Source organism: Puntigrus tetrazona, chromosome 4, assembly GCF_018831695.1.
Source record: "Puntigrus tetrazona isolate hp1 chromosome 4, ASM1883169v1, whole genome shotgun sequence".
Lineage (NCBI taxonomy): Eukaryota > Metazoa > Chordata > Actinopteri > Cypriniformes > Cyprinidae > Puntigrus > Puntigrus tetrazona.
In genome coordinates, this window is record NC_056702.1 from 10,675,230 (window position 1) to 10,699,770 (window position 24,541).

The following is a 24,541-nucleotide window of genomic DNA, read 5'->3' on the forward strand; positions in this document are numbered from 1 at the left end:
CACCTTGATTTCCCTAATGACTTCATCCCAGCAGAAGCATTAGCTGCAGGCACTGAGAATGCAGAGAGTAGCTTGAGGTAGTTATTTTGCCCTGTTGGATGGATTTTACATCTCAAATCCAATGACTGCAGGCTCCTTCAGTGCAGAGGTGGAGAGTTCTGCTGAGAAAAGGAGCACTGCATGCCAGGAATCAAATCCTACATAAACAATCACTTTCACCTCTGCTCAGTGTGTGGACAGAGTCCGACTGCAAGCATATATCAACACTACCAGTTGCCTCTTCCTCACCAGAATCTGAAAACTCAACACTAACTTCCTAGACCCCTCTTTCTGTTAATTTCAGAGTCAAAACACATCCAGCGAACACTTTTTAAAAGTAGTGTAGGTACTTACATAGAGGCTAGCAATAGCAAACTAGTATTAAAAGAATAAGATCCCACCCTATCTACCAATCACTCTCCTCCAAAGCCACATCTCCAGACCAGAGGGTAATGGATGTCTATGACCCTGTCCAAAATGGCACCATAAGCCCGTATGGTCTTCCTCAAACTCTAGAGTTTGCAACTTTGACTATTAGGGTACAATGGGCTCGGTTTCACAAATGAGGCTTAGCTTAAGCTAGGTCTAGGCTAAAGTTAAAATAAAATATTTAAGCAACATTAACAAAAATGCCATAGAAGAAAATGAGAAAACTCAGAACAACGACAATGACATTTTAAAATATGTCAGAGCAAGATATTTTCAGTTGAGAAAGCTCAAACATGCATTGGGACTATCTTAAGCCTCGTCTGTGAAACCAGAGGTATGATTGTGTGGACTTTATAGACACATGCTCATGGGTGCCACTGTAGGTAAACAAGAGCATATTAAATGAGCCATTTGGTACAGTCCATGACACCTTAGGTACCCCTTTGTCAATTTATGCTTGCAAAGAGTGCTCAAACATGCCTTCATATGGCCACAGTGAACGTTTGACATTACATTACGAAAATGTGGACTTGGATGAAAGTCCACAGTGACTCAAGGTGCAATTTTGGGAAAGGAAATGTCCCAATAAAGCTAACCAAACATGTCGGATTCTGAGGTTCATGAGGGGAAAAAAGTTGTATTTACCATCCCTTGATATTTCCATAGGTAAGTGGTAATGCTTTCTGAACATTTCAGTGATATACAGGTAAGTAAATAAACTGATAAAGAAAACCATCATTAAACAAAACTAATTACATCAACACAAACATGATCATTAACAGAGTTTACAACTTCTTTATTCTGTTTCGGAATATTACAGACTCTTTGTACAAACAAGCATATATAAAAAGTGTGTCCTTATAAAACATAGCCTAGCTCTTCTTGGTCTGGCACAAAACCAGCATCCTGGCAAAAACATCATTTGATATCATGCCAAAGGTCACATCACATCCTCCCAACAAATCAATGATCCTGCAGAGATGAGAAGAGGCGTGTTCCACACATCATCTGGTGGCTTTTCCATTCTCATGAACATCCATCCTAATAAAGAAAAGATAGTCAGTAAAAAAAAAAAAAAAAATACTGATTAATATCATCACAGGGTACACTGTGAAACAAACAGTGAGGTCAACAAACCCATTTTCTTCCTTCAGATGTTGATAAAGTTCAGCCTTATTATTGACTGAACTTAATCTTCCTGCAAACTCCTGATGCTTTCTGGAGTTGGCCTGAGTGATTCTATTAGTCCATAGGGCGAGTAGCGACACAGGACCTACAAAAGAAGAAACCTTATTTGACATCTGTTTCTGTTCGTCACAGATCTGATTGGCTGCTGATTCTGACTTGCCTGTTTATTTGCTTGGATGATGACTTTTCTGATAATCCTGAACATAAAATGATGGCTTGCTGTACAAGTAACTTGACAGTTCTGATGACGCTGACTCTTCTTTTAACAGCTTTCTCATTTATAGGCGTGTTAAATCAGGAGTGTTAAAAACATTGCGCCTTTTACACCGCAGGAACCTTTTCATAGTACCCTACCATTTTTGGCTCGTTCGCGACGCAGGAACTGGTTTTATTTCCAGGTACTCCGTTTGGAGGAATTAAATAAGCTCTTATTTCAGAGTGTCTAAAAATTATTATTAAAAATTATTATTATAAATTACACCGCAAGCTTGTGCAGCACTGCTTGAATAGGCTACATCATAAACGGCCACATGAAACTTGTTTGCGTGTATTAGAAAACAGTCATGAGGCCATTTCGCGAATTTAACCATCAACAGCCATCCTTTCTCTTTCCATCACAGACATGAGATGCAGTGCTAAACAGTCTCTCGCTGCCACGTACGATATCGCACATCCCTTGTACAAAACTGCCACCAGCACAGCCCTAGGATTAACGTAATATTGTACTGCGTTACTGTTAAAAGTAACTTTTCCCAACACTGCTTCTGGCTAGTTCCAGAACTAAGTACCTAGAACTATGTTGTGTGCAAGCCCCTATAGGTATCTCAAGGTGTGTATATCATCACTTCACAGAAAACATTTATAACCACTGGAACAGAAGCAGCCAGTGCATTTAAGTGTGTACTCCTTTAGAAGAGCATGTTGGTGGTGATCTTACAATGTATCTTGTAAAGCTAGATTTAGGCTTTTAAATTGGATGCATTCATACATCACAACAGAGGATTGATTTTACAATAAAATATAAATGTGAACCTTTAGATTTCTCTGGAGGCTGTTGCTCCTCTGTAGCTAAGCGTGGTTTCTTGTTCAGGGGCTCCGGAGAATCTGGTGAATCTTTGATGATCTCGCATTCACTCTGTTCATCCTTCTCTCTCTCCATTACGCCTTTCAGCCTGGAGGAGGAAAGAGGGTACATACATTAGAAATACACACAGCTCAGGAAATCCACGGTCATTAATCTACAAGCCACAGCTTGTGAATGTCAGCATCTTGTTCACTAACACCAACCTCTCAGCATCTGTGGTCCAGCTCTTCTCCTCTGTGTCCTTGCCATTTTTCTCAGTTTTGTCCTCTTTGTCCTCTCTCTTTCGTCCCCTTTTTTTCCTTTCTTCCTCCTCGGGTGGTTTGCTCCGGCAAGCGCTGATACATTCCAGTACACGCTGGTGCCGCTCACTGGTGCCCACATGCGCCTTTACCAACGTCTCCAACTCATTCCACATGATTCGGTACTGCTCATCACTATTTACATAAAAGACATCAGCATTAACATACATGGCAAACTACTGAGATCTCCATATATAGTTAACATGCTGCAGGCAGCCGGCTATGAAGGCAACAGACAGCAAGGCAGCTCACTAGGTTTTGAATCAAAGCCACAGAGCAAGACAAACTGAAACGTTTAGATTGAATCTTGATGTGATATTCTTACCGTTTGGGTCCTTTTCCTCTGGAGCCTACAGTTGAGATTGGCAGAGGGTCACTCTTCCGCTCCATATCAACAAGATTATAGACAGTTTTCTGACAGGTCAGCACATCTTCATCTGTTAGAGTGTCCTTCACTATGAGGTTAGCTAATGGTACCACCTGAAATATTCACACAAAAGTAACCACAATAAAGCACACACTCACACACATACAAAGTAAAAAAAAATTCATTGCAGAAAATAAACTCTCTGATTAGGTAGTTCTCAACCTTTTTTGACTTGAAGACCACCCAATGGCTTCAATGCAATGTCGCATTAACAGAACTTTATATTTATTAAACTCAATTAGTTTTCTGAATCAGTAAGTTATTAAACAGGTTTATCAAAAATTGTTTTCTGTAGGATGAATGAAGGGGTTGGAACGACATTAGTAATTAACGACAGAATTTATACTTTTGGTTGAACTACACCTTTAGGTATTTTAAGTTAGATCAATAAAATTAGTATTAAATTAAAAACATTATGACTATGATAATTCACATACTAGAACACAGTCATCCTGCACCCTTCTTGAAAGTTTGTGGAGGGCTCATAGTGGTTGAGAACCATAGATTAAGATTGTGTCCCTTACCGCCTGCATGTTGAAGATGGTGGTCTGGGAGATGATCATCGGCCAGTATCGTGTGTGTCGTTCGAGCTGTGACTTGGCTCTCTCGACTGGAGCTCTGCCTGCGGCATCCATCATCGAGTCTGGGAATGGAGTCAAACGATTCTCACGCATAAACTCACCAAAGTCCTGCAGGCAAACATTAATAAGACTTACTCTGCGGCCATACACAGGAAATATTATTGCATCCCTATACAATGCTGCTGCTATTTCTGTAATTAAGAGGTGATCATTTTCTACTAGGATATCAACGTCCTCAAATGTGTTGACAACACGCATTTTTGCAAATTGGATCCATTTGTGGCTTTGCTGTATTGCTGTGAAATGCTTCACCCCCTTCTAATGTATATAACTACTATGTTTAACAGTTTAAGCATCTGCCGTTTTGGTTGTTAGTTTAAAAAGCAAGTTGCAATTATACGTTTGTAGGTTGTAACGTCGTAATTATGGTAATAGGGGGTGGCAGGAGAAGTCTAAGAACACATGCAGCGCTTGTTGAGCTTACGGTGATGCGGTAATCAGTCACTCGTCCTCCGCAGCCCTCGCTGATGGAGGGTGGATCCTCCAACGTGGAACGTGTGCTGTTCAAAACATGCAGAAAGATTTCTCCTCCATGGCTGCTCAACATGTGACTGATGACCTTCGATCCTGACTTGCGAGGCTGCTCGAGCAGCACGGAGCGGCCTGAGAAGACACCAGACAAAAGACTGAGCCTCTCTGTCTACGTTACCAAAAAAACATACAGTGTATTCAATAAAAATCAAAAATGTATGGTGGAATAAAGGACTGTGCACACACACCATTCAACAGGAAGTTGGTGAGACAGGAAGATGGCCTGCTGTTAACATCTACTGGAGAAATGCGATAGGCCCCTGTGCAGTAATGCAGTTCTGTAAAAAGAAAAAAAAAATGAATCTGTCATATTAAAAGAAAAAAAAAAAAACATCTCCCAGAGTTGTACTTACCTACACTGTTGGTACGTGGAGTGCACCATTTGAGAGTGACCGTTTCCTTCAGCCCGCTGTCTCTGCTGGTGCTGCCAGCCATGTGCAAATCACCTACAAACCAAAGATGAGAAACATGACAGAAACATGAGTAACATTCCTCTAAACCTCTCATTTTAGAGTCCAAAATCAGTGTTGGATTTATGCTGGACTTTCCCTGAATTCAATGATTTCATAGGAATTTATATAGGCAAGATGGTCTTACATTTTTAGATACCTATATGCAAAAAAAAAATGGTCTCCTTTTCTTCTATTACACTAGTTTTTGATTTGAAAAAAATACTAACTTTTTCAAACAATGCGTAGTTGCAACATTGTAATAACATATAATGTGAAAATGTTTGCACATTCACTCATTAACGAGAAGATACAATTTTTTTGTTGAACATTAACTTATGATTTGTTTTATAAGCTTGCATTCAACCAAGTCAAAATTGATGGGGAATGTAAAAATAATCTCCAATTTTTCATGCACTGCAAAGGGTTAAGAACATTAGTTGTGGTCCAACGTCCAAATGCTTCATGCAGTGAAATGAAGGCTGTTTTTTTAATTTATTTCTTTATGAATTATTGATGCAAGGGAATGAACACTCACCACTCTTAATAAATTCCATATGCGCATCTCGATGGTGAAGAAGCTCAACGTCATAATTTGCTGAAGTGTTAGCATGCTGCTCCTCCTTTACACACACGGACACATACACATACACACACACACACACTCACATCAGCAGCTGGGTCTCTACATAACTAAAACACCACATCTACTGCTGCTTTCATGTTTGAAGAGCACAGATTAGACCGTAACTGTGCCCTCACAGATCTGATGTCCATGAAGGCCTCGGAGTCTCCCAGCTGGTTCATATGCAGTGGAGATCAGAGGCTGTAAGCTACAAATAGAGCTTACATACATTAATAACAGGAGAAGACAGGAGAAGGACGGAGGGAAAACAGAGAAGGGTGGACTCCATGGAGCAGGACTTTTCATCCCTGGGGTCACTGGTCTCAAACACACATCCTAAAAACTACTGTGTGTTTCTGCAGCTTTTAAAAACACAAGCGACCAAAACAAGAAAACACACTTTACATCCAGCCACACCCAACCAGGGCAAGATAGATATAGATATATATATAGAGAGAGAGAGAGAGAGAGAGAAACCACCCCAGTAGAGGGGAGGTCTGGGGCTGAAAGGGGTGCTAGAGGGATGGTTCTCCATCCAGCTGGTTGCTAATCATACAGATCTATAATCCTGTTTAATATACAAGTCAACATGAAATGGTATTTGCAACCCATTTTACTTCTTTAATGTGACAATTTTTAGAGTGAAAATGATTATCAGAACAAGATAAAAAAAATACAATAAGATATACAATAAAGATAAAAAAGGTGATTTATATGGTTTGAATTAATTAGATGATAAAGTGGATTTGATTCACAGTGAATCAAATTAATTTGACTCACTTATCACAAAATATTGGGTCAACAATGTATTTACAAGACGCACCTTAGATTTTTGTTCAGTTATAACATTATCTGGTGACAGATGGCTGAGAACAATAAATGCAAAAACTGTGTTCATGTAACTATTCATATTTATTATGTACATATAAATAAATGCACATGCTGTGTTAATATATTACTGTTGTTAATATATTACATACGTTTAGAAATAATATATAATAACATACAAAAAAAGTCAAGTTTTTTTTTTGTTTGTTTTTTTTAATGGTATCACGTTTATATTGTGTTTTATTATACTAGCTGTTTTTGTAACAGTCAAACAAACAAACATTTTTATATACATTTCTTCATTAAATGCAATTTTTTTTAATATACTGTTATTTAACACCGATTAATAGCAATATTTTAGAAAATACCTACAGCAGTGGCCAAAAGTGATAAAAAAAAACCAAAAACAAACATTGACAAAGAAATCATTTTAGGATGGACTGATATTCAAACAAAGTTTAATAAGATGAACGTTTATCTTTTCTGTAATAACATAATAATGCCAGGAACGTGCATTAAGAAAGTAAATAGGGTCAATTTAGATTTTATGTTGACTTCAATTTTACATTAAATAAATGAAATAATATTAAACTATAATTAAATAAAAAAAAACTATTTTCCTTCATTTATATTATATTGCCCTGTAAACATTACAACAGTCGGACAAATGCTTTAAGCTGTGCTCAGGCAAAAGCTTTTAAAAGTAGCACAGCCTAATTAAACAAAAGCTCTTTAAAGCTCCCATTAATGATCAGAGATTAGCAAGAGCTGGATGAGAGGGCGGGGTTTTGATCTGGATAAGTAATAGTAGCTCTTGTAAAGTACTGACCTGCTCACAGACATTTAATGTAGGCTAGCAAAACAAACAATAAACCATGAAAACAGCAGCCGTGTAAGCAACCGATACAGTGCAAACAAGTGATGAAGAGAGGAAGAGACAGAAAGGCAGAGAGGAAGGCGTTTGACAGTAAGTCTGACCTTCATGGGGATGTTTGTGATGGTGGTGGAGGCCAAATCAAAGTGCTGCTGAACCAGCACATTCAGTTTACAGGCCAGATACCGTCCAGCTCGCACACTGTGAACCTCGCTGCTCAACACTGACGAGAGCTGCGGACACACACACACACACACACAAAGAATAAACACATTTTCAACACATTTTTTAAACTGAACTGAACTTTTTATAACAATGCATTCATGCTTTAAAAGTAGCGTTAGGAATCAGAGACTGGTCTGATTTTTTGTAGCATAAAAGCACACAGACTCAAAAAAGGTCCGATTTTTGTTTACATTTTTTACTGAAATCCCAATGGATTTATGCATGTATAATTTAACGCCATGTCAGCAACACTGGCTATATTTATGGTAAGAGGAAGCTGAATTTCACAATTCAGTTGTATATATAATTTTAAAACAACTATATAACAATTTTCTTTGAAAATGATGTACACAAGCACAAATGTACAAACATACACGTAATAAAAGTAATAAGAAAAGTGATAAGAACAATTACATCGAGCTGAATGGCAACATTTTTTTTAAAATCATCCCAGAAGAATATTTTGAAAATGTCTACCAATATATTTTCTAATAACCAATTCAACACCTTTTATACACAACCTGATCGTATTGAGAAATCCCAAAGGAAAGTCATTTTGATTTGTTGCAGAAATGAAGAGAAAGCCGCTACCTCTTTCTTCTGGCGATCTGAGACCAGAGTCTCTTCACCTTGAGGATAGATGTGGACCAGCACAAGCTCGCACTGCTGAATTGGCATCAGTCTGCACAGCAAAAACATATAACTGTGAGAATATGAGCGTGTTAATGGCAAGAGAATAAAAAGCACTCCAGGGATATCTAAAGTGACCTGTCAGACCCCGCTGCCCGTTTGTTTTGCTCCTGAATGGTTTCCAGCACACAGTCCTCCAGCATTCTGACATGAGTGTCACTAAAAGAACAAAAAGACAGAGAAAGAAATCTCTAATTCTCATCAAGGATTCATTTACGTTAAGAAAAACACAGTCAAACCGGTAATACCATGATTATAATAACACTTTAAAGCTGCTGTTTTTTTTTTTTTATGGTGAATATGATTTTTTAGCATCATTACTCAAGCCTGCAGCGTTCTTTAAGAAAAAAAAATCATCTTAATATGCTGATTTCTTGTTCAAGCTGGAAAAAATTAATGTTTAATGTGAAAACCATGACCCATTGTTTCAGGATTATTCTACATAAAGGAAGTTCAAATGAGCGGTGTTTATTTGAAATAAAGATAATCTCAAATACTATAAATGTGGCTTTTTTCTTTTTTTTTTTTAGCTCAGTGCATAAGGTATGTGTACAAACATTTTAGCTCTCACCTTTTGGCATTGGTGAGACAAATAATGCGCCCCCTGTTGGCCACTCGGTCAGCCGTGTCCATGAGAGTGGTGCGAGACTCATGCTGATACTCCGTGATCTTACACAGCGACTCCACAGCCGCCACCAGCCCGTGCAGGACACTGCAGCATTCAGGATCCTGACGGGGGTTCGGAGGCCCGACGGCGGCCAAAGCAGACATCAGCTGAAAACACACCACGGACATACAAGATGTTCAGCTACAAGGCTCAAGAAGGCTGCGAAGCATGGGTGTGCAGAGAGATTTCACCTCGTGTGTGTTCTGGTCCTCCTGCTTCCAGCTGTTCAAGATGTGAACCTCAGAATCGCTCACGATGTAGTTCACCTGAAAGACAATAGTTTACACCTTAATCTTATTTTCTGGAGTCTTTTCAACATCAAACAGGGCTGGGTTGACCAATACTGATTCTTAAAACCCAAGATCAGTCTTTTAGTCTATTCTGTTTTCTGATACACATATAGCATACATTTCACAAAAAAGAAAAAAAAATTACAGCATGCCTTACAATTAACGCTATAATATCAAAATACTTTTGATATGAAAGTCTCCTTTTAAATTCCGTTTATGCAGCACGGTGTGCACACGAACAGATCATACTCTCTTTTTTAGTAGCAGTTACAGAAAAAATAAAGAATAAATGTGTGTTTAAAGAAGCCTTACTTAAACGTATCGTGTCGCATGTAAATCAATCAGTTATTCCATTACATTTTTAGTAAGCTGTCAGTGATTCATATGATATTTTATGTGATATAATATGTGATTAATATGAGGTTATATCTTTATATCTCGTGCGTGTGACACTCATCTTAATAAATGTAAGCATTTGAAGAATTCAGATGATTTTACGTCCTTTTACGTCCACAGGAGTCAAAATCGCAATCCAATCGATTGGTGAAATCTGTGTGAATACTTTTTGATAGTTACTACACTCTTAACAGTTCCGGTTTCCATGCACTCACCAGTTTTCTGGTGGGGTAAACGTCGTACAGGATCCGGCAGTACTCCATGGAGCACTCAACCGCACAGGTCCAGAGAGATTTGGACACTGGGGCCAGGGGGATCACGCCCTGTGAACGGCTTTTGGTCAGCATGTCACATTCAATCAGTTGCCGGCTGGACTCTGCCATGTACGGGCAGTGATCGACCACAAAGGCCGTCTTGTGCGAAACCGAGAACATCCTCATCCTGGCCCTGCAGCACAGAGACTGTGGAAGAGAAAGCAGGCGCTTTAAATAAATGGCAGGTGTAAACAACCCTGCTCTGGAGAAGGTTGTCAACAAGGAAACATTTCTGGAAAGAAAATGTATGAAGTGTAACAAAACAAAAAACCTTAGCAATACAAGATTTACGTAATTAATTAATTAATCGTTATTGTTTAAACAGTATCGGTTGTTATTAAGTCACCTGTGTGTCACAGAAAAGCAGCTAGCTTTAGCTTGCTAGCATCGCCTGCTAGTTTTCCATCAACGAATAACTCGCGCTAAACACGAGCACTCGGATACGCAATGTCGGTGTGTAAGTGTACTAGTAAAAATATACTCAAGAGAAACAGCAAAGGATTACAAACTAAACGGAGCAAGGCGGGTTGGCTAACAGCCTGGAAGGAGCAAAATAAAAGCGCAAGGGACATTAAACGGCGTTACTCACATACTTCCGTCAGTGAAATTCCGCCCCGTGTGCTCAAATAAAACGGTCCTAGTGCAGACTGTCACCCCGGGGATAAGCAGTGAACATAAAATCATATTTAAATATTATAACTTTGATAAAGGTCGAATGCTTCATTTCGGGCTCTCCAACGCAGATCGTTTCTACAATTGCTTATAACATTGCACTCTTGGATGCATTCCCCACGTGTTTTCTACACAGGAGAGACTGCTCGATAAGGAGCCACTCTGGTTACTACTGTAACCTTGGTTCCCTGAGATAAACGGATGAGCATTTTGTAAGATGGGTCGATAGTGGATGATTGTCGCCGACAGTCAAACGATTCTGGGGATATAGCAGTCGGCTCAACAACTTTTGGCAGGTTGCAGCGCATGCAAGCACATGCATATAAACAAACCAGTCTAAAGTATGAGAGTAAAGAGGAGTCTCCTCACACATGCTGTATGTGTCGCTTATTTCTGTCAATCGAAGTTATATTAGTAACCGAAGTCTTATCTTCACACAGCACAGCAGCGTCCGGTCTGAAAGCGTTTGTGTCGCAACTGGCAACTTTCCCTCTTCACCAATATTAAAAAAACAATTTAAAGGTTTTTTTTTAATCTATCTCTTCTGGTAAGTAGTTTAATATTAGCAGGACCTGAATGATTTTTGACTGTTTTTATGTTTTCAGGTGCGTTGAATGATGTGCTGGATGTAAAAGTTCTGTTTTATTCATTTGAAAATTTTCTTTTTTTACTTTTGAAAAATGTACTTTTCGGGATTTATAGAGCCTTAGATCAACTTAAGGTTTTTCAAGAACTTTGAAAGCTTGTTTAGTAATAAACGTACCTTTTTTTTCACCAAACATATATCTTATCTAGTTATTTAAAAGCAGAACTTTCTGGAAGAGTATAGAGTTGATTCTGTGTACAGATGGTTTGATTCAAATGATGGTCATTATGATTTTTTTAACCTAAAATCATTCCAGAACATCGAGGTTGAATGTGTGTTGTTTTGTTGTTCATGTTTATATTATATTATATTATTTTTGTGATGTGACTGTATGTATGATCTCTGCTTAGGTCTGACCATCTTTTAAAGGCAAGATGAGCACAGCTGAGAAAATTTGTATTTTTATCTTTCTGTTACAAGGTGTGTGTCTCTACCTTTAGCAATTTTTCATTATGAGACATTTGCAATCTGATGTAAACAACTAAAGCATTAATCATGAATGTGGGTTTTCTTAAATTCTGTTAAAACAGAATACATTTACAAGGAAGCAATGCTTTTTTAGGATATAATACTTTGTTACAATTTCATTTTAAAACGACATTAAGATCAATCTGTAATATTTCCCCAATTTAGAAGTAAAAACAATACCCAAAAGTGACTAACAAGACAAAATCAATCAAGCTCAATTTTTTTAAAAAGAGCCAATTTATTTTATTTTAATGATGTATTCCTTATAAAGGTTTTGCATCAGAAACGTAAAAAAAAACCAAACAAAAAAACTCTAAATGGTTTCTTATTTTAAGTACAAAAAAAAAAAAAAATTAAATTCCCAGCTATAGACGTTTAGGCTGTTAAATTTTCGACATAGTATCTCTATATTTTATAGAGTGTACATACGATTACCTTAAAATGAATTGACTGTTTATAGAATTGTTCTTATTTTATAATGATTTATTAAAATGAAGTCTTATAAATGAAGTCTTTTTGCCGCTAATCATTGTGTGTGTCGTTTTACATAATTGTGTTGTGTGTTGTAGGTGTTTGTTGTAAAGATTTCAGCATCAGTCTGTCAGAGAAGATTGAAGCTCTCAGTGGATCCTGTGTGATCATAAACTGCTCTTTTGAGATTGAAGACTATTATGATCAATTCCTCAATGAGACGGATGCTACAGGAGTTTGGCTCAAAGATGGGACACATGCAGATATCAATCAAGTGTTTAACTCCAGAAATCCCAAACCTGGTCACTTGAGTGGAAAAATAACTGGAAATCTACACGAAAAGAACTGCACAACTATCTTTTATGATGTTAGTTCAAGAGACAGTGGAAGTTATTACTTCAGGATTATGAGTGGTAAAGGTCTGAGTTACAACTATATACATCACTTCTCCACTATAAATGTCATTGGTGAGTGATTTATACCTTTATTTCTAAACAAATGTTAAATGAGTGTTTTATAAGTGTCCATCATCATCATCATTCACCGTCTCTGTTCAGAGTCTCCTCCTAAACCCAGAGTGCAGCTGTATGTGGATGAGGAGAAGAGGCAGGATCAGGAGGAGGTGTTGGAGGGGAGCTCTGTGAGTCTGCGCTGCTCTGCTGAGACTCTCTGCTCCTCTTCTCCAGCGACTCTCACATGGAGCTCCACTCCCAGAATCCCCCTCAATGACAGCAGCAGACTACAGGAGCTCATCTCTGATCTCAAGTTCACTGCTACTCACCGAGAGCACAGAGTCACTTTCACCTGCACTATAACCTACCAGATACAGGACCAGAACAAAACAGCTCAGGACAGCATCACGCTACTCGTTCAGTGTAGGTTTTTGGTTATTTTCTCCTCCATAAGACACACATTAATCTATGTGCATGACACCATTACCTTTTTCTCTCTTTCAGATGCTCCTCAGATCTCCACTTCCTCCAGCTGTATTAGTGGAGATGTAACGGTGTGTTTGTGTGAGGCTGATGGGAATCCCTCTCCTGAACTGGAGTGGCATCTGTCTGGACGTCCTGTCACTAACTCTTCAAACAGGTTCATCAGTGAAGAGCGATTGAGCAGCACAGGCTTGAGGAGCTCCATCACTCTCCATCAGTCTCTCACAAACACATCCACTCTGCTGTGTGTCAGCAGAAACACTCGAGGATCTGATAAACAACTGTTTCCGCTGCCTTCATCTGTGGCATGTGAGTTCTGTGGCAGTTCTGTGGTTCATTCAGCAGAAGACTGGACTGAAAATCTATTAATATAAGTCTTTAAATTAAAAAAAAGTGACTGTTGTTGACTTTAATGGGAATGCTAATGCTAATCTCTTACTTTTCAGATTGTTCCTCTTCCTTTGCCATTATTGTTAAAGATTATGATATAGGACTTGCTTGCACTTCTTTCACCGAATCATTTATTCTTCTTTAGGTTTGAATCTTTCCTCTGTGCTGATTGGAGCTCTTGTTGTGGTTCTGGTGGTCATGTTGCTGTGTGCTGTTACGTGTATCAGTGTACGGTAGGTGCATGCGAAGTGTTTAGAATGATGTAAAGATGTCAAACCAAGGCACTTTTATTTTTTAATGCAATATGCAAAAATGTCTCTACTAATATACCTATTTTTCTTAACTTAAAATACCCTCCCCCCACCAGATGGCTGACTAAGCGGAAAGTGAGTCCTTTATTTTATAGTAGATATGTTACAGTAGATAAGTCAGTATTATGAGAAGTGTTTTTGTTTTCAGGCTCAGAATGAGGCAGCCAAGACGTATGCTTCACTTCAACTCTCTTCTAAACCCTCTGAATACGAAACATTGAATTGTAACAGAGCTTACACACAATGAACAACGTTTAGGATGTGTTTGCACCTCGGCTTGATTATTTCGTGTTTGTGTATTATTATTATCTCTCTTTGCCTCCCATCCTGTATTATGTTCACCAATCAAAGACCCACTCTGGCCCCAGGCTTACTCTTATGTCTTGCCCACGCCATACCTTTTTGCTGTTGTTTGACCATGCCTGTGTTTTTATCATGCTTTTTTTAGTTTTTCAGTTTAAAAAAGTGTAATAAAATCTCACTGTGGCATTAGGGTACAAAAATGTTGCAGTCATGGAAAATATATACAAAAAACCCCAAGGGCAATTCGCTTGAAGGTATTGACTGTTAAGTGTATTTGCATAGATAGTTCTGTTTATGAGCAGCAAGGTGTTAGTATTAATGTAGACACAGCCACTGCTGATCAAAAGAGGAAGGTGTAATTAGTCAAATACCAGTCAAGCATTGTGTCTCCACACAGCACATGGGCTTCCAGTCTCAAACCAAAAAGTTGCAAAAGTCAGCTTCACTCTTTAACAATATTCTGAGGATTACTACCCTTTTCTGGTAAGTAGTTTATTCTCGATAAGACCTACATGATAGTTTATTGGTTACATTTAATTTTGATAGCCAACTTTTGACATTTTACTAATTAGAAGTAACTTCGTAACTACATGTCAAATAATTCTCATTAATTTGCAGCTCCATCTCTACAATTAGGGAGACGCAGGCTGTTAGGGTAGGTTTAGAGTTAGTTGAATAAGTTGACATATAACCGTCGGTATGTTGTATGTTGTGGACTCACCAAAATAAAGTGCCTAGTCTACTAATACTCTAATGACTGCTAGTTGACATGTAGGTGCAAAGTTACTTACTGTCTTACTACTTAACCGTAGTGTCTAAAGTGGAATCGAAACAAAGTGTTACCGGTTTATTTTAAGGTGTGTAGATTCTGATGTTTTAGATTGATTTGTTTTGTTCATTTGTGTCAAATATCTGTTTATAAACAGCAAAAAAAAAAAAAAAATTGGCTTCGGCTAGTCTGCCTTGTTTTGCCTTGAAATAATTTATTGTGCACTGCTTATTGTTAACTATATGAAGTTGTTTCATATCAGCCCGGGGATTTACAGAGTTTGTATATTCAAAACATTTTACCAATTAAGAATTAAATGCATTGTCCGGCCAAAAATGCAAGTTTTTGATTATCTGAAATGTTATTTTTGTTCTGTATAGAAAGATTGAGGGCTTTGGGTCCCACACTGCAGTCAACACAGAACTGTTACTACTATATAAAGCGAAACTATATAAAGCTAAACTACTGCTACAGGAAGAACTCATGAATTGTGCATTTGATCCTATACCTTATCTGACAAAATCTGTGTCATAAAAAGCTGTGGTCTCACTGATGAAGAAACAACTAGCGATAACGTTACATATCTGACTAAATATGCAGATAATTGCACAAGACACAACCATGCTTGGGTGCTTTTACTTCTGTAAAACACTTAAAGCACAGACATTATAGTATAGTTAAGGAAGAAGTGTCTCAGAGGTGGTGCCCTTACTAAGACGTACATTTAAAGCACTAATAAGGTACTAATGTGGACCATTTAGAGGTAAATGCTTCTCTGGTGTCAGCTTTGCACCAGAGAGTTTATTTCAGATGATAAGTGATTATGAGAATAATAATTTTGTGATGTGACCTTATGTATAATTTCTGCTTAGGTCCAACCATTTTTTAATAGCAAGATGAGCACAGCTGAGAAAATCTGCATGTTTGTTTTTTTCTTACAAGGTGCGTGTCTCTCCTTTACCTTAAAGTTTGTTTCATTAAGAGACTTGAATCGGACATTTTTATTTAATTTAATAAGACGTTTTTATTTGAGTAGTTCATTACTTTGGGGAATCTGTACATTACTTGAGTTCTGTTATACAGAATAATTGTACTATTCAATTACATTTACAAGGATATGAAAAACACTTTTACTCCATTATAATTTAATGTTAAAATCACATTAAGTGCGATATATACCATTTTCTCAATTTAAAAATAAAAACAATATCTTTCCTAGTGACTAGGCCAATCAGTCACACTAAACAAAATGTATTTTCCTTTCATTTAAAGAGCCAATTAATTTCATTTTAATATAATATATTCACCATGCTTGCATCATAAATTAAAAAAATATTTAAACTATCTCCCTTTTTAACTTAAGTACAAGAAAACTTTGCTTTAACATTTTTCATTTTAATTGAAGTGTAATTGAGGTCGTTGTCAGTCAAAAATTTTAGGGGTGTGTTACTTTATGTTTGTGTTGTGTTATAAGGTGTTTGCTGTCGAGATTTCAGCATCAGTCTGTCAGAGAAGATTGAAGCTCTCAGTGGATCCTGTGTGATCATAAACTGCTCTTTTGAGATTCAAGACTATTATGATCAATTCCTCACTGAGAAAGCTGCTACAGGAGTTTGGCTCAAAGATGGGACACATGCAGATATCAATCAAGTGTTTAACTCCAGAAATCCCAAACCTGGTCACTTGAGTGGAAAAATAACTGGAAATCTACACGAAAAGAACTGCACAACTATCTTTTATGATGTTAGTTCAAGAGACAGTGGAAAGTATTACTTCAGGATTATGAGTGGTAAAGGTCTGAGTTACAACTATATACATCACTTCTCTACTATAAATGTCATTGGTGAGTGATTTATACCTTTATTTCTAAACAAATGTTAAATGAGTGTTTTATAAGTGTCCATCATCATCATCATTCACCGTCTCTGTTCAGAGTCTCCTCCTAAACCCAGAGTGCAGCTTTATGTGGATGAGGAGAAGAGGCAGGATCAGGAGGAGGTGTTGGAGGGGAGCTCTGTGAGTCTGCGCTGCTCTGCTGAGACTCTCTGCTCCTCTTCTCCAGCGACTCTCACATGGAGCTCCACTCCCAGAATCCCCCTCAATGACAGCAGCAGACTACAGGAGCTCATCTCTGATCTCAAGTTCACTGCTACTCACCGAGAGCACAGAGTCACTTTCACCTGCACTATAACCTACCAGATACAGGACCAGAACAAAACAGCTCAGGACAGCATCACGCTACACGTTCAGTGTGAGAGAGGAGTTTTACTTTTGACTTGTGAATCATATTCTTGTGATTTTTATTGTGAGGCCCTGACTTTGTTTTCCTTTCAGATTCTCCTAAAGACACATCAGTGTCTGTGTTTCCCTCCAGCTCTGTGTTGGAGGGCAGTTCAGTGACTCTGTCCTGCAGCAGTGAATCAAATCCAGCAGTGATGAACTACACCTGGTCCAGAGAGAGAGAAGGACAGTTGGAGCAGCTGCAGACGGGACAAAATCTTACCTTCAATAGGACCGACCCGACACACAGAGGCTGGTACCACTGTACAGCTCAGAACCAACATGGAGCCCAAAACTCATCTGTGATGCTGGACATTCAGTGTGAGTAATAAAGAACAGAGAACATCTTTCAACCAAGTGTCCGTAAACAATGTAAATTGCATAAAATATTACTTTTCCAGTGGTGCTGCACACTTTCTTTCTCTCTTTCAGATGCTCCTCAGATCTCCACTTCCTCCAGCTGTATTAGTGGAGATGTAACGGTGTGTTTGTGTGAGGCTGATGGGAATCCCTCTCCTGAACTGGAGTGGCATCTGTCTGGACGTCCTGTCACTAACTCTTCAAACAAGTTCATCAGTGAAGAGCGATTGAGCAGCACAGGCTTGAGGAGCTCCATCACTCTCCATCAGTCTCTCACAAACACATCCACTCTGCTGTGTGTCAGCAGAAACACTCGAGGATCTGATAAACAACTGTTTCACGTGGTTTTCATTACTCAAAAAGCTCCAGGTAAGCTTTTTATGTAATAGACAACAATTTATTCAGAAATGTTTCAATATTTCATCAATATCATTACAGTTGCTCTACAGATATGCCTTTTTTTAATAGGTTTTTACATGTATCCCCTCCTGATTGGGATCTCAGTTGGAACTGTGTTTATGGCAATCTTATGGGTCACAACACTTCTGTACACGTAAGTTCCCAGAGTGGTTGCCTGAATTATTGCTGAAGTCTCTGATTTTGCAGAGTTTTTCTCAAACGTATTTCTAGATCATACATATTTTAATCCAAACACTTATACCATATCACACCTAAACCTAGCCTTACCCACGAGCAATGCCTAACATGTAAATGATAGATGAATGACACTGTGCAAGCACCAAACACTGACCGTAAGCCTACACTTCACAAAAATTATAAACTAGTTCTTCAGATCTGATTGGTTAATCACAATGTTGCCCAGACGTTGATCCAGGAGCAAACTGAACTTGAGGAATTGCAGAAGGAACATCTGAAACGAATCACATTCCTTGTGTTTCACCATATTTAAAGTCTCCTGAGCTATAACAGAGAAACCTCTGCACAGTGCAGTTTTCTGTTAAATAATATAAGCAGTTATATGTCTTTAATTGTAAAATATTTTTCGTAGATGGTTATGCAGAACCCAAACTGGAGGTAAAGCTGGACTGATCCAGACTGATGGGGTATGTTCGAATAGATCAATCAAACATGCTATTAATTCATCAATATGTCAAACACATACACTTAGTCTCTCCGCTTACTGACAGAGCTCTTTAATGATTATCCTCCATTTTTGTTCATTCGCTAGGCTGATTCGGGGGACAGTAGGGGAGAGCCTTTTTATGCCAATAAAGTTGTGTTGTCCTCAGCTGAAGACCCAGCGCTAAATCATCCAGAACCCCTACATTATTCAACAATTAACTTTACAAGCACCAGTCCGGAGGCAAACGGCATCAGAGGCATCTCTTCTCTTACTAGCGATTACGCCGTGGTCCGATATTGTGGTCAAAATGTAAAAGGTAGCGAGGAGAAGAACGGCTGGGTTTCCTCGGTGCCACACGGTGAAGACCTTTACCAGGTTCCTCGCAAAGCAGCTGCCGAAGTAAAACAGTGAATCTGTTTTCGGTGAAATTCTCTGCTTCACTCGAATAGTGATTTAAAGCGCGCTGGAATATGCATTTTCTGCTGTTGTGTTAGACAACAAACATTATTTGGGAATTTGTGTCGTATGTGCAATCTTTGTTGCTTCAAGCCGGCCTGCGACTCGCTTAATAAACATTCTTGTATGTCAGATTTCAAGATGATGTCTTTAATGTATTCAAGATAAAAAAAAACTAAAGAAAAATAAATTGCACACTTGTAAGGCTTCGGTTTGTAAAAGTTATTTTCTAGCTATGACCGTTGAACAGCTTTTTCTCGAATACACCAAGATTATCTGTCAAAATATTAAACACGTCCTTTAGTGACCATTATTGAAACATATATCAACCTGTACCATATGATAATGTCAGTGGTATTTTCTTTAAATGAAGTGAGTTGAGTTTCATTATAATGCCCCAGCCACCTGTTTTGCATTATGGCGATGTTAAAACAGATATAGGTTTTGTTCTCAAAGGGACATTCACCTTTATATATCTTTGCAAATTTTCATGAGTGATAATGTACTGTATTTGAACTATATTTGTCAAAGCATTAAATTGTGTTTGTCAGAGCATTAGCCCGAACTCCCCCAAACTCATGTAGGGAGCCTTTACTACTGTATGCTTCATATTTATTTATTAATTCATTCTAAGTTAGTCAAAGTGTGCTTAATAGACACTCAGCAGACAGTCCTCGCTTGAAGAGGAGGTCAAGCTCTTTGCCTGCTTTACGGCAAATCATCAGAGATAGTTCAGACTGAATTATATATAGGCTATATCTTAATTTTGATATATATATATAATGCTCCAAGCACAAAGAAGGAACAATTGAAGACATTTTTAGATTATTACAGTTGAAATGGCTGAAAAATCACTATGTGATTTAATTGTTTATCGCTTTGACCGATAGGTGGCGCTGCTATCAAACAAATATTTGACAATTCAACTATTTGGGAACAGAAATAACAAAAATATTCTAAATATACATTTTCACAACAATAAACATACAACGCTACTTCTTCAGGAAGCATTAACGCATTCAGCACGCTTGTTTTACTGCATTAGTGTGATTTTTGATAAAACATACAATCTGTACTGTATTGTTCCTCTACTGTGTCTGTAACAGTTTTACAGATGCACATCTGATTTCTGAAACAAAGACACACCTTACTGAGAAAGCTGCTAGAGGGCTGTGGTTCAGAGATGGAGCTGATTCTAAACTTGGTGTATTGTGTCACAATAATAATGACAATAAAAATGTTAATGTTAATTAAATTTGAGGTCAAATGATAATTAAAGAAACTGATTGTTCAGTCAACCATTAACATTAGGACATTGCTGTTTATTTCTATTTATTTAATGTTCGAATCTTTTTTTTGGAGGAAAAAAAAAAACTACAGAAATGAAATGCAAGGGTCTGTGTGTAGAGCGCATGGTTACGCTGATCCAGGAAGTATAGTGTGAAAATAGAGAAGTTTTAATAGATCTGATGCCAGCCAGCAGATCATGCTTCAGATTTTGTTCCCGCAGCACAGCTTCAGGCCTTTTCTAATCAGAAACTAGACACCTGGGATCTATAACAGGAGAATCCCATATTTTCTACCTTCAGGAGGGTCAGGGCCACCAGTGGTTTCTTTCCTTCATCCGGGACATTGTACTGATTATGGCCGATGGTCTATGGTCAGTGCAATGGCTCAGATTGATTTCCTTGTTTTCTCGTTCCTTGTTTTTAATTCAAAGACAGCTCTCTGGTTTTCATGTTGGTTACACATATCTGTGCATATATGTTAGTCTGGAGTTATAGCAACATCTAATTAAAATGTAATGCATAGAATAATTAGATGTTTTAAGTAGTTAAATATCTCAAATAATGTACTGAAATAATGATATTTAACGCATACAAAAAGGTTTTAAGGGTTTTAAACAAGAATTCACGGAGAAAAAATATGTTTTTGTACAATATTATTAAAAAAAAATCATTCATGGGAGGAAAACAATAACAAAAAGTGAAATGAAAGGATGAACATCTGGATATTTTGAATAATTTCTTACATGTTTGTATTATTGTCTTGTAGGTGTTTGTTACAACAAATGCATACGAAGGTTGTCTGGAAAGTATCAAGCTATGTAATATCAAAAATAGAAACATTTATCAAAGATGATACAAAATGTAAGAAACACTGTATGAAGGACAATTACACCTCAGTCACATCTGTACTATGGTCTGACTTTCTTATAAAAACAAATGAGTGTAAAAGAGAAGGACAACTCAATATTGGGACACATTTAAAATCTATAGTAGCATAGTTGCAGAAAAGACTTTTTCAAGGCTCTTTCTGTGTGAAGAAAGCATGTTCTTGCTGATCCAGGAAGTGTTGGTGTGCTGTGATGAAAAGGGGAAGTTATAATAGATCTGATGCCAGTTACTTTTTTCTGTTTCTTCAGCACAGCTTCAGTCCGTCTCTAATCAGCAGCAGGCATTAAAGCTGGACACCTGAGATCTAAACAGGAGACTCCCACACTTTCTGCAGGTCACTTTCAGTTTATCATATATGTATAGTGTTTATATTTGTAGTCTTTTTGCTGTTTTACTTCCATTATATCAAAACTTAAAATTAATAGACTGTTAACAGATAGTGTCATATCTATATCTAATTATTGTTATAAAGGATATATTATATGGACAATTTCATGAATCAGCTAATAAAATCATCATGCATAGAATATTGTCACCGTTTTATCGGTTAAATACGTATATGCAAATTTGCATAAATATGTAATTTATACTAAAATATTCAATTAATGGGCCAACTTTCAAGGCTCTAAAATAATAATAATAAGTAGTGATTTTTCCCCTTACTTTTTTTTTGCTTTTCTCACGTAGGTTGATGTTTCTCGTTGAATGAAAGAATGAACATCTGGACAGCAGAGAAAATTATTCTTCTCAGTTTTATTCTAAAAGGTTTCGTTTTGATTCATAGACTAACTTTACAAACAACATTCCCAGACCTCTTTTCTTGTATTCATAGTATTTAAAAATATGTCTCTGTAATGTGTGTGTTGTAGGTGTTTGTTGTAAAGATTTCAGCATCAGTCTGTCAGAGAAGATTGAAGCTCTCAGTGGATCCTGTGTGATCATAAACTGCTCTTTTGAGATTAGAGACGATTATGATCAATTCCTCACTGAGAAAGCTGCTACAGGAATTTGGCTCAAAGATGGGACACATCTAGATAACAATCAAGTGTTTAACTCCATAAATCCCAAACCTGGTCACTTGAATGGAAAAATAACTGGAAATCTACACGAAAAGAACTGCACAACTATCTTTTATAATGTTAGTTCAAGAGACAGTGGAAGTTATTACTTCAGGATTATGAGTGGTAAAGGTCTGAGTTACAACTATATACATCACTTCTCTACTATAAATGTCATTGGTGAGTGATTTATACCTTTATTTCTAAACAAATGTTAAATGAGTGTTTTATAAGTGTCCATCATCATCATCATTCACCGTCTCTGTTCAGAGTCTCCTCCTAAACCCAGAGTGCAGCTGTATGTGGATGAGGAGAAGAGGCAGGATCAGGAGGAGGTGTTGGAGGGGAGCTCTGTGAGTCTGCGCTGCTCTGCTGAGACTCTCTGCTCCTCTTCTCCAGCGACTCTCACATGGAGCTCCACTCCCAGAATCCCCCTCAATGACAGCAGCAGACTACAGGAGCTCATCTCTGATCTCAAGTTCACTGCTACTCACCGAGAGCACAGAGTCACTTTCACCTGCACTATAACCTACCAGATACAGGACCAGAACAAAACAGCTCAGGACAGCATCACGCTACACGTTCAGTGTGAGAGAGGAGTTTTACTTTTGACTTGTGAATCATATTGTTGTGATTTTTATTGTGAGGCCCTGACTTTGTTTTCCTTTCAGATCCTCCTAAAGACACATCAGTGTCTGTGTTTCCCTCCAGCTCTGTGTTGGAGGGCAGTTCAGTGACTCTGTCCTGCAGCAGTGAATCAAATCCAGCAGTGATGAACTACACCTGGTCCAGAGAGAGAGAAGGACAGTTGGAGCAGCTGCAGACGGGACAAAATCTTACCTTCAATAGGGCCGACCCGACACACAGAGGCTGGTACCACTGTACAGCTCAGAACCAACATGGAGCCCAAAACTCATCTGTGATGCTGGACATTCAGTGTGAGTATTACATAGCAGCCAGTTTTCCCTCGTCACATTCATTTGCACCTTACATTCAATTAAAAAATGTATTGCTTCTGTCCTAGAGGCTTACTAGGTTTAGATTTTCAGAGCAGATTATCTGGACTTTCAAGACAGTCTTTGTAAATTCACGCTGACAGTAAATGGCAGCTGATGCATCAACTCAGTTTGAATAGACATTCTTCACACATTCTTTTAACAGATTCTTGAAATTCCAAATGTTTTAATTTGCTCCCTTCAAGGGCACTTTGGGAAGGGGACACCATTGATACATTTTTAGGGACTGATTTCCTTCGAGAAGGTCCCAGGAGTCTGTTAACGAAGGAAACTTACGATGGTCACTTCATGGAAGTGTGTTACGTTTGTGATCATGCCATCTTCAGTTAGGAGTTCTTGCAATGCATTTTAAAACAAAGTCTGGATTAATTTTGACTTCACGTACAAACGAAAGTAGAATGAATTTTATTCATAAATATTAATTTGCAACAGCTGCTGGGAGCGCTGAATGCTGCATGCACACACAGCGTTGTCAAGGTAACGTTTGGTCGGTTGTTCCCTTCACCAAAGGAAGTTCCAAATGCCTATACGAGAAATCCCTTACGTCTTTAAAAGAACACACTTCAAGGGTTCTTTCCTTTGTAGGGAGTAGGGCATAGGGATGCTCACTTCTGTTTGGAATTTGCTCATTATCTTCTTTAGACAGTTATTCCATAGGTACTGACATTTGCGTTCTAGTTTTTACTTTATTGAAAATAAATGATGAATTATAGGTCATAAATTATGGTCAGCTCACTTCTGACCTGGGTTACACAAGCCATTTTATTCAGCGACCGTCTGTAAAATGACATTCTTCCATTCATAAGAGTACACCATCTTTGTATATTTAAAGTCTTTGGTTAATCCTTCCCAAATCAGTAATTCGTCTTTTTTTCCTCAGATGCCCCCCAAAACATGTCAACTTTAGCAATTCCCTCCAGCTCTGTGTTGGAGGGCAGTTCAGTGACTCTGTCCTGCAGCAGTGAATCAAATCCAGCAGTGATGAACTACACCTGGTCCAGAGAGAGAGAAGGACAGTTGGAGCAGCTGCAGACGGGACAAAATCTTACCTTCAATAGGACCGACCCGACACACAGAGGCTGGTACCACTGTACAGCTCAGAACCAACATGGAGCCCAAAACTCATCTGTGATGCTGGACATTCAGTGT

General features: G+C 38.1%; 2 protein-coding genes across 3 annotated transcripts in view; one reads left to right on the forward strand and one right to left on the reverse strand.

Annotated features, from left to right (window-relative positions):
* Positions 1–1,247: 1,247 nt before the first annotated feature.
* On the reverse strand, positions 1,248–10,722 carry ints13 (integrator complex subunit 13). Of its 2 annotated transcripts, none has more exons than XM_043236692.1 (17): positions 10,586–10,722; positions 9,898–10,143; positions 9,188–9,262; positions 8,901–9,103; positions 8,408–8,488; positions 8,231–8,321; positions 7,519–7,647; positions 5,626–5,710; positions 4,992–5,084; positions 4,827–4,916; positions 4,532–4,710; positions 3,991–4,155; positions 3,365–3,519; positions 2,944–3,174; positions 2,689–2,828; positions 1,606–1,741; positions 1,248–1,509 (listed from the first exon to the last, which is right to left on the reverse strand). In XM_043236692.1, exons 2-17 carry the CDS (start codon positions 10,120–10,122, stop codon positions 1,473–1,475), a joined length of 2,115 nt encoding a protein of 704 aa, XP_043092627.1. In that variant the 5' UTR covers positions 10,123–10,143; positions 10,586–10,722; the 3' UTR covers positions 1,248–1,472. The 2 variants fall into 2 exon arrangements, with proteins under 2 accessions (XP_043092627.1, XP_043092626.1); XM_043236691.1 differs by lacking the exon at positions 10,586–10,722 and adding an exon at positions 10,343–10,577.
* Positions 10,723–10,867: 145 nt separating this feature from the next.
* zmp:0000000650 overlaps positions 10,868–24,541 on the forward strand; it is a 16,107-nt gene continuing 2,433 nt past the window's right edge. Inside the window, exons 1-16 of the mRNA XM_043236984.1 lie at positions 10,868–11,009; positions 11,109–11,215; positions 11,665–11,734; positions 12,352–12,720; positions 12,811–13,128; positions 17,296–17,562; positions 17,674–17,970; positions 18,070–18,154; positions 18,611–18,665; positions 18,791–19,093; positions 20,731–20,801; positions 22,013–22,083; positions 22,188–22,556; positions 22,647–22,964; positions 23,048–23,314; positions 24,273–24,539. Coding sequence (XP_043092919.1) covers positions 11,689–11,734; positions 12,352–12,720; positions 12,811–13,128; positions 17,296–17,562; positions 17,674–17,970; positions 18,070–18,154; positions 18,611–18,665; positions 18,791–19,093; positions 20,731–20,801; positions 22,013–22,083; positions 22,188–22,556; positions 22,647–22,964; positions 23,048–23,314; positions 24,273–24,539 — 3,103 coding nt within the window. The 5' untranslated portion in view covers positions 10,868–11,009; positions 11,109–11,215; positions 11,665–11,688. The remainder of the gene's footprint in view (positions 11,010–11,108; positions 11,216–11,664; positions 11,735–12,351; positions 12,721–12,810; positions 13,129–17,295; positions 17,563–17,673; positions 17,971–18,069; positions 18,155–18,610; positions 18,666–18,790; positions 19,094–20,730; positions 20,802–22,012; positions 22,084–22,187; positions 22,557–22,646; positions 22,965–23,047; positions 23,315–24,272; positions 24,540–24,541) is intronic.

Bases quoted from the DNA above. Each gene is read 5' to 3' on its own strand.
- ints13 (XM_043236692.1), bottom strand. From the start codon at position 10,122: ATGAGGATGTTCTCGGTTTCGCACAAGACGGCCTTTGTGGTCGATCAC. The intron at 8,322-8,407 runs GTCACTTTAGAT...TTTGCTGTGCAG, and splicing joins CGGGCAGCGGGGTCTGACAG to ACTGATGCCAATTCAGCAGT. The intron at 2,829-2,943 runs GTTGGTGTTAGT...TTCCTCCTCCAG, and splicing joins TGGACCACAGATGCTGAGAG to GCTGAAAGGCGTAATGGAGA.